This window comes from Leptonotus elevatus, chromosome 8 (genome assembly GCF_054856555.1).
Source record: "Leptonotus elevatus isolate MCC_2025b chromosome 8, RoL_Lele_1.0, whole genome shotgun sequence".
NCBI classification, from domain to species: domain Eukaryota; kingdom Metazoa; phylum Chordata; class Actinopteri; order Syngnathiformes; family Syngnathidae; genus Leptonotus; species Leptonotus elevatus.
Window position 1 is genome coordinate 15,827,041 of NC_141246.1, and position 9,912 is coordinate 15,836,952.

The 9,912-nt window shown below is 40.8% G+C and overlaps 1 protein-coding gene across 1 annotated transcript; it reads right to left on the minus strand.

The window, feature by feature from the left end:
• Nucleotides 1-478: 478 nt before the first annotated feature.
• Nucleotides 479-4,077, minus strand: adra2a (adrenoceptor alpha 2A). Its single transcript, XM_086083832.1, has 2 exons — nucleotides 3,830-4,077; nucleotides 479-3,247 (listed from the first exon to the last, which is right to left on the minus strand). Exon 2 carries the CDS (start codon nucleotides 3,148-3,150, stop codon nucleotides 1,885-1,887), a length of 1,266 nt encoding a protein of 421 aa, XP_085939958.1. The 5' UTR covers nucleotides 3,151-3,247; nucleotides 3,830-4,077; the 3' UTR covers nucleotides 479-1,884.
• Between the last annotated feature and the right edge of the window lie 5,835 nt (nucleotides 4,078-9,912).

The following is a 9,912-nucleotide window of genomic DNA, read 5'->3' on the forward strand; positions in this document are numbered from 1 at the left end:
TGAAAATGAAGCATTACCTTTGTGATTTCTTGCTTGTCGGTGCTGTATTCACAAGCACACGCACACACACCGGATTCATAAACCTCTAAACCCTGAAGCCTCCCAGATAATGAGAAATGTTATTTACTGCGGAGAATCAGCAATATGAAACAAAACAAGCTCGATCTAATCCCAGACATGATTAATTCAGGCCCAGAGAATATTTACACATGTTGAATTCGGGCTCATTAAAAAGGCTCCTTTTTAATTGCCTGGAAAGGTCAGACTCGCTGGTGGTTTACTTTTTTCTCTTAGATTTTGGGTTGAAAGGTCACTCATGGTCGCCAATTCACATGAATTCATTAAAGCGAACATGATTGAGATAAAAGTCCAGCTTCCGTTTCTAGATTTCTGTCGCCTCAGAAATTCAGACTGTGTGTGCGTGTACATCACTGATATGAAATGACATCACTAAATTGAATGTGCAGCCTACAAACAGTTTCAGGGAATGGGTTTTATTCAAGTGCCCCCATTTGCCCAAGATTTTGATCACCATCATCAACACCAGACAGTTTTCATATCGTACAAAATGGAACAATACAGTATTCATAGTAATATTCAGACAGGTGTTCGACGGCAAATTATAGCAAAATAAAACAATGCCATTGAATTAGATGTCTTTATAAAAATAATAATAAAAATGACATTTACAATAAACATACTGCTGGGCGAGCCCCGTGTGTGCTTAAGCTGTTGTGGAAGATGCTTTTCAAAGCAACAGGTATCAAGCTAATGGTGCATGTCAAGCTTGGTTTGCAAAAGCTTCTCCAGCAGTGGCGTAGCGTGGGGGGGGGGGGGGGTGTCAGGTGTGTGGCCTCCTCAGGTACGGTGGAGGGGCAATATTTGAAAAGTAGAAAAGGATTAGTGCTGTCATTTTTTAACCGATTAATCTTAAAAACAAATCTGCAATTAATCACGATTAATCACATTTTTCAATTATTTTCTACAAAAGATTTCAAAAGATATTTGCTTGATTAAAATTTTTGAATTCATATGAAATTATCAAATACAAAGTATATTTTGATTCAAAGATTGTTTCAATAGCTTTCTTTGATACTTGAATTTGAATTTGATTATTTTTCTGTAAAATACAACTGTTACAAAACGATCAAAATGTGATCTTTACAGGCAATTTTCTTATATTTTTCTCATAAAAAATTATCAAAATCTTAAGCCCGTATCCCACTGAGGTTTGAACGTCTGTGACACCAGCAAAAGTTGATTTCACATCAGTTTTGCAAGGACATAACAAGAAAGATTGTAAGATTTTAGGGAGCCATTAAGACTGTTTCGAGAACGTTTAAGAAACGCTGCGACCTCGAACGAACCCAGACCTGAAATCAACATTTGTTAGCGTCGCAAATGTTCGCTTCTCAGTGGGATGTGGGCTTTATTGGGTTAGTTCTGCCCAATAACGCCATATTCCAGCGCTGATTTGCAAGGCCCCGTAGAGGTAATTTAAGTAATACTACGTTTGTATATCTTTGGCTGTAAAATAATCTGCTTACCTTATAAACCTTATTTTATTTTATTTATTTATTTTATTTAATTAATCTCCAAAGTTAACGCTTTAACTTTGCCCTAAAAAATATACATACCCCGGACACGTTTTTAGCTCGCGTTTTTAGCGAACGTGAGCTTCAATTACGGTGGCCCAAAAGGGTCAACACAGGATTGGTGGAGGTGAGCCACGCCTCAGGGCAAATATATTTACCTGGACGCTAGCTACCAACGCTACGCCACTGCTCTCCAAGCAGTCACACCAGGAGCATATTTTCGTATTCATCATATTAGTTCATGTGCAGAAAATGTCCCAAAAACGTTATTTACAAGAGCCTCAGTCCGTCATCCGTATCGTCTAGCGTCTCTCTTACATAGTATCTTCTTGAAGGACCTGCGAAAGTCATTGTTGAAGATGGTGTAGATGATCGGATTCAGCGCGCTGTTGCAATAACCGAACCAGAAGAAGAACTTGAAGAGGGTGTCGGGGACGGGGCACGACTTGCACAGCGTCATTAGCATGTACGTAAAGAAGAAGGGGAACCAGCAGATGACGAAGACGCCGATGACCACCGCCAGGACGAAGGTGAAGCGTTTCTCTCGGTTCTGCCGGCCCTTCCAGCGGCTTCCTTTGGAGCTCTTCTTCTGCATCTCGGCATCTCCCGGCTTGATTTTACTTCTGCCCTTGGCGGCTTTCTTCTTCATCGAGCAGGGGTTGTTGACTTTGTGGTCCGAAGAGGACGACTCGTCAATGTCCACGCCGTTGACCTCGCCTTCTTTGCCTGCGACTCCTTCCTTCAGCTCGATGTCCTCGTGCTCCTTCAGCTTCTCGGCCTCGCCTGCGGCCACCCCGTTCTCCTTCTGGTTGGAGGTGGCGACGGCGTTGGACTTGTCTTTTCGCCTCCGGTCCCCAGGGGGCGCCCGTGTCCTCTTTTTGGCGATCTGGTAGATCCTGACGTAGACCAGCACCATGATGACGCAGGGGAGGAAGAAGGATCCGATGCAGGAGGAGATGACGTACCACTTTTCGTTGTTGATCTTGCAAACGGGGTCCACCTCGCTGTTTTCCTTCTCCATGGTGATTAGCGGCGGGAAGGAGATGACGGCCGCGATGATCCAAACGATGAAAATGATGCACTTGATGCGGCGCGGCGTCCTCTTCAGGTTGTACTCGATGGCCTGCGTGATGGACCAGTAGCGGTCCAGACTGATGGCACACAGGTGTGCGATGGAGGCGGTGCAGAAAAGAACATCCAGGGCCAGATAGATCTCGCACCAAACCTCCCCAAAGTACCAATATCCCATGATCTCATTGGCCAAGGAGAAGGGCATCACCAGGGTGGCCACTAAAATGTCCGCCGACGCCAGAGACACCAGGAAGAGGTTCTGCGGTGCCCTCAGAGCTCGGCTTGTAAACACGGCGATGACCACCAGTACGTTTCCAAACACAGTGAGCAGGATGATAACGCTCACCAGCGCCGACAGCGGTAGGGAGGCGTGCAGGCTCAACGGGCTCACCCCGGGGAGCGTCTGGTTGGTGTCGTTGTCGAACCCCATGGAGGCAGATTGTCCCGCTTCTCGTGCGATTAATGCCGGCTTGGCAAATATCATCCGCAAGGAAGCACGCAGCTAGACGCTCGACATGGGACCGAGGGGAAATGAGTCAGTCCTTCGAGGACATGGTGCGCTGAGAAGGAGTTCTGTCCATCTGAAAATGTGACACAAGGTGAACACGATCAGTTTTTATTGATATTAACTTGCATGTCATCATCATTAGATTTTGTTATACACATTCTCGGAGAATTGTTGAGGCAAAGGCATCCCCCCACCCCTTCCTATTTCCAATAATGAAAAGAAGTGTGCCTGATTGAATTGTGAGGGAGTCAATGCCTTGGTCAAGGGAACCTCGACAGCACTCAGGAAGCAGCATTCAATTGTTTTTATAGTAACATTACTCTCTTGATTAATTAATACATTACATTAATGGTCGATTTAAAAAAAAAAAGAAGCTATTTATTGTCTCACGTCTTTGTTATAAAACACTTTTCGATATTAGGTTCTGGAAATTTGCAATTTTGATTCACAATGTTCACTCTATATGACAGAAATGACAAATGAAAACTAGTAAATAAAAAAACATTGACATAAGGATAAAGACACACGGGGGAAAAAAATATTTCCCCAAACAAAAGAAGCTATTTTTTGTAGTTCTATATAGACAACATGATGTAAAACCATATGACGTCAGCGCCGAAACTAAAAAGCGCATACAAAGTGCAAACAATGTTACCTGAGGCAGCAGTGACCCTCCCGGTGGTCGAGTGACATTAACAACTGCCGGCGTGAAACTTCTTGAAGCGGATCATCAGCAAGCAAAGAAGATCCATCCACGAGGCGGATACCAAGTCCTCCCTGCCCGGACCGCTTTCCACGGGCGTGCGGCATGTACTCGCGCCCAGCATCGGTCGAACTGATAACGCGCTAATCATGTTCTTACTAAGCTGCCGCTGCCGAGTTGCGGTGTGCGTGCTGGGGGCTTGTTGTTCTCCAAGTGCGCTTAGCCGGGCGCCACTCCCTCGCTTTATAGCCCGCACGCTGTAAGAAGTGACCCGCTGACCGCCGTGCGCCACGCAGCTCCAAGCAGCATGCGGGCGCGTCGACGCGTGCCAACAACAATAATCATCATCATTTTTATTACTATTATAATACTAATAATACTAATAATACTAATAAAGAGCATCTGCGAATGTGGAGAGGTTTTTGTTTTTGTTGTTGTTGTTGTTTTTGTTTAGCTTTTCCAGTGTGGCGACGAAGAAGAAAATAAGCGCAATTGGAAATGTAATGACGCCTCAACTAGTTGAGCACAAATCCAGCGCTGCTTTTCCCCATGGGCCACATTGTAGTTATGGTTTGAGTCAGAGTATACTGTTATGACAGTAAAAACAAATACAGTAAAGGAATAAATGCATCATCATTTTTATTATTAGACCTTTTGCATACAAATTGATAGACGTAATCTATTGAAGTGATCATTTGTGGTCATTTTGTTTAATTTAAGAACAGCCGGTTCCCAAATGTGATGTTGGGAACCAAAATCTGGTCCCGGCTGTAGTAAAATGTGGCGAGCTTTGGATTGATCATCTTGTTAGCAGGAATGAGTAGGGGTTATGGGTACAATATACTGTACACTCTAAAAACAGTTGGGTAAAAATAACCCAACTATTGGTCAAAATTGGACCGAACCTCTACTTGGGTCTATTTGACCAAACTTTGAGTCAAGAAATGGGTCTTTTTGTGTTTAAAAAAAAACAACAACTCATAAATATTGGTCATGCACACCTTTACGAGTCATTTTGTATAAAATTGGGTCAAATTGACCCATAAAATGGATCGGTCCATTTTTTATCCCTAATTGGGTTACTTTTGACCCAACTGTTTTAGAGTGTATGTATGGGCAGGGCTGGACTGGCACAAAAACATCAGAACTGGCATTTTGACTGAATCCCACCAGCCCGGCCCAGCCCGACTCCTGAAGACTCCTGCCTAACACATAGTTCTGCTACTGATATTGACTGATGTTCGTTCAGTTTGTTGTCTATATTTGAAATGGATTAATGGACCAGTCTCTCTCAATTGTGAGCCAGTCTCTCGATGTAAAATTGAGGAAAATAAGCATTTAGCAGTATAGTATGTGCAATATGGCACAGGGCGTCATTTATGGTGGAGTGTTGTGGGTTGGACCACCCGGGTGCACCCCCTTTCCCAGTCAATTATATATGTGCTTCACAACATGGCAATTGTGCTATTTCTAAATGACACTAAATAATGTCAATCTTAAACCCAAGTCTTCATAACATTTACTCTGTGATATTATTGACCGACAGATAGATCCTAATGAATACTTTCCCGTCATGTTAATTTAGACGGCATGCAAATATGCCCCGTGGGGGCTGTGAATAACACAGAGATGACACTGTAGTGATTTTCAGGAAATTGTGATGGTTGAGCAATGTCATTATATCTTCACATCATTGCATTTTTGTCAGCAATTTTGGTCTTTGTATTCTCGTTGAGGAAAGCAAATCAGGTGACATTTTGTTCTTTGTGTTCTGACATATAGCAAGGCTACAATATAACATTTGGCATATAGTGCCATTTAATTGGCAATAAATAAGATTAGTGTGAACAGCATGGGCAGTATTTAGTAAGACAGATGACACAACAAAAAGTCAAACAATCAAATCAATAAGCCATTATGTTTGCCACAACTCAGGAAGTCCAAAGAAGCAATAAAAAGACCGATGTCTTCTCATACAACATGAAGCGATAACATCATTCCATTCAAGTAATCCATTTAGAGCTGCAATAAAGAGTGCAAGTTTCTGTGATTGTTGTAGAAATAAGCTGCATTGCGCATGATTTTGCGCACATTTTGCAAATGTGATGACTCAAGATGTCCGAGATCAACTCCAGCTCACCTGTGACCAAAAATAAAATGAATGGCTGGATGTAAGGACTTCTTAAAGTAAGCTGCACAGCTCTTTGGTTTTGGCATTTTTTGCAGTGTGCAGCTGGTTGCCTAGCAGCAGTTAGGGCCTCGCTTACACCATGTGCATGCGTGGATGCATCACCTCCAGCATTTTATCATTAGACTTGAGAATTACACCTTCCATTTGTGACAAGTGTAACATAAACGCTGAGCTCATCTCACTGGTGTCACTTTGGAAGAAACTTGAGCGATACTCACTTCACCTGGCAAGTGCTACAAACACGCGGAAGCCGTCAATGTAAACAGGAATTGCGCTGCCTTGACACGAAAGACTTCTGCCCATCAGGTTTTATTATCGCGGATCTGCTGGAGACGAGAGATACACTAAGCCAGCCGTGACGAGACAAATATTCAAACCTGAAAGTATTTGCCTTTGCCAGTCAACCTTATCACAATTTGTGTAATGTGTCAAAACCATAACCCAAAACAAAAAAAGCAGCAAATATACGAGCTACAATATTGACTTTTAGGGTTATAAAACATCCAATTAAAACTCTATTAAATCAAAAATGTATTGATATTATATCAAAGACAGACATACAGACAACAAACATGGATATAAAATCAAGCCTGAGCCTGATTGACGATCAATAACATTTTAGACCAGGGATCACCAACATTTTTGAAACTGAGAGCTACTTCTTGAGTATTGCTAATGCAAACATTTACCAGTTTCATACACACTCTTGAAATAGCAAATTTGCTGATATTATTTGGGGGTAAATCTTCTTATCGTCGTTAGCTAGCTAGCTAGCTAGCCAACAACACTAAGATTTATATTCGAGGAAACAATTAAGCTAACTAGCTTAGCAGATAGCTTGTCGCTATGGTTTGGTTGTGTACTACAGTACTTGACTATTTGAGCTTCACACTGCAGTACTAAAATATATCCATCCATCCATCTGTCCATTGTCTGAACCACATAACTTAAAAATATTTACAAATTGACATCAGTTTAAGTATATGTTGTTGTTTTTAAATCTCAACTATAAGTTGGATGCAGCTCAGATGTAAGAGCTTTTTTTTTTTTTGTCCAGAATAGAAAAACAAGCTGTCCTTAGTCCTGTTTATTATTGGCCTGCAAATACAGTAAAAACTGATCTGTGAGCGATTTTGTGAGCGACACATCTTCCCTCCTCACCTAGCTGACACGACAGCCAGATGGAGACGACCATTATTTCCACAAGCTCCCACACATGGAAGTGGAGCGCTTATTGCCACCAAGTTCCACACTTAAAATCCCCCCAGGGTCATAAGATGGGAAATGAAACTTTTTGAGACACTGAGGGAGAACTACATTACTCATTAATGCGGTCAGCTTCTCTCCAACAGTTAACTGCTCTGCACTAAACTGCATCCAATATTTGACAGACGATAAAGTGAAGTTGGCTTTATGTGGCTGAGTCCAGACAGTGAAACGTGGAAGATCGAACACAATCATTTCACAGATCTTGTGCTGGATATTATTTGGAAAGTGGGAGTGTTTATTTACAAAATTGCCACAGAACTGAAACATATTGCCATTGCAACATGTTCTTTCAGGACACGTATAAATACTCACTAATACATGTTTCATATATTTCCAGTTAGTTTTCTCGTCCTTCATGATAGCCCGCTGTTATCTCTTTCAATGAGGAAATGTTTCACTCCAAATCCAGCCTTTTATGCGCTCACTGAGAAAATTAAAGTCACATCATTTGACTTGGGCGGGGGAAATAGTCGCACACTGTAAGTGTGTGCATAAGTGTGTGCCCAAGATATACTGTACGCACCTGACCATGACAGTTCAGTGACAGGCGGCATGATGGGCTGTAAAGCACTCAATGGCATGCAGGGAATATTGTTTTACATACTGTAGCTGTATTTAGTTAGTTTCGCATGGTTTCTTACAGGTTCAAATCTCATACCCAAAGACAGCTGGGATAGACAGCAGCAGCTGTGTGTGTGTATGTATATATATATATATATATATATATATATATATATATATATATATATATATATATATATATATATATATATATATATATATATATATATATATTTATATACATACAATTTATTCTATTCTACACTTGCAGTTAATTTAGTGTGTGTGCTATTGACATTTGAGCTTAATTGCGGTGTCTTCGAACAGCTGAAGTGCACTCACTATATTTTGGGCTAAACATTGGTGTGCTGTGACGCTGCTTGATGCACGGAGGTACAGATGAAGTGATACAGTGACATCTGTCGTCTCCTCCAAGAGCCTTCCAGGCAGCGTCGTTCTCCACCAGCAATCTGTGGGACATGTCTTTTTATTTTTATTTTTATTTTTTTAAATCATTTAATGAGTTCTAAAATTAACCAGCAGGGGGTAGCGTTGTACAGGGGCACGCAGAGCATGAATTCACCTCGCAGGGCACGTGAATATATTGTATAAACATTAGATTGTAAATTACCTAAATGATTGTAAATCATGTGTCATTTTTAAAATGTTTTTTTTATTTTTAATTACTGAATATAGACTGTTAGGTGGTACACGTAATATTTATTTTTATAGCATTTCTGTGTATTATTCAACTTTGCAGCATGATTACCTCATTTACAACTATGTCTATGTGTAGTCTATGTCTTTTCGATGAAATTTACGGATTAACCTTTTTAAAGGTCTATTGTTGTAGTCAGGCATTCAAGGTTTGTTTTATTGATTGATTGATTGATTGATTGATTGATTGATTGATTGATTGATTGATTGATTGATTGATTGATTGATTGATTGTAGGTCTATGCTAAATATGCAATGGTTGTTTCTCTTTTCGTGCCCTGCGATTGGCTGGTGACCAGTTCAGGGTGTACCCCCGCCTACTGCCCGTTGACAACCGGGATAGGCTCCAGCATGCCCACGACCCTCGTGAGGATAAGCAGTTCGGAAAACGGATGGATGGATGTTTCTCTTTACGTGACGTATGCCCAGATGTTTTCCTTCAAGCATCAATACATCAATTTGCTGTCTTATATTATCTTCATGGTTAAAATATTGTATGATGTTCTGCGATTCCCACTAACTTAGCACATAATAATAATAATAATAATAATAATAATAATAATAATAATAATAATAATAATAATAATCATCATAATCATAATCATAATCATAATCATAATCATAATCATAATCATAATAATATCAGCTAAACAGCTTCCAACTTTTTTGTTTTTTTTGTTTTTTTTACTTTTACAGAAAACTGTCAATTTGTCAAATTGTTACTGAAAAAAGGCACTTTAACAAGACATGTCCTGTATGTGGTAATCTACAAAGCTCTAACCACACATTTTCAAATTAGGAGACACCGGGGGCCCATGCCGTGTTACCAACAGGTTTGGGATCATTATCATGTGGTACGAAACTGACACTGGATTTTGTGGAGGAGACATACAAAGTTATTTTCCCCTCTACTGACCTCTAGGCGTGTTGGAAAAACTGCAGCTGAGCACAAGACTTGTGAGGCCAGTATTTCTTCTCGTGCTTCTAAAATGCAATCAAACGGCAGTTTTGTCCCCACTCTGTAATGCCTGCTGACACATACTGGTTATGAGCTAAGGCCTTGTAGTAAAGAACACTAGGCTGCTCCCCTGCCATCTGTAATGATAAATTACATATTGGGAAGGGACCATTGGTCAGTATAAAGAGGAGGGGACAGTTTCAGCAAATTCATCATTACACATATGAGCGAGCCTCATTAAAGTCCTTCAAATGAATGCCACATAAAAAATAAAGTGCATTGGAAAATTAAATTTGCCACTTTTTCTTCTCTGGGATTATGATCAAGTCTGAGCGAGTC

Excerpts from the sequence above, each read along its gene's own strand:
- adra2a (XM_086083832.1), bottom strand. The coding sequence starts at position 3,150 with ATGATATTTGCCAAGCCGGCATTAATCGCACGAGAAGCGGGACAATCT.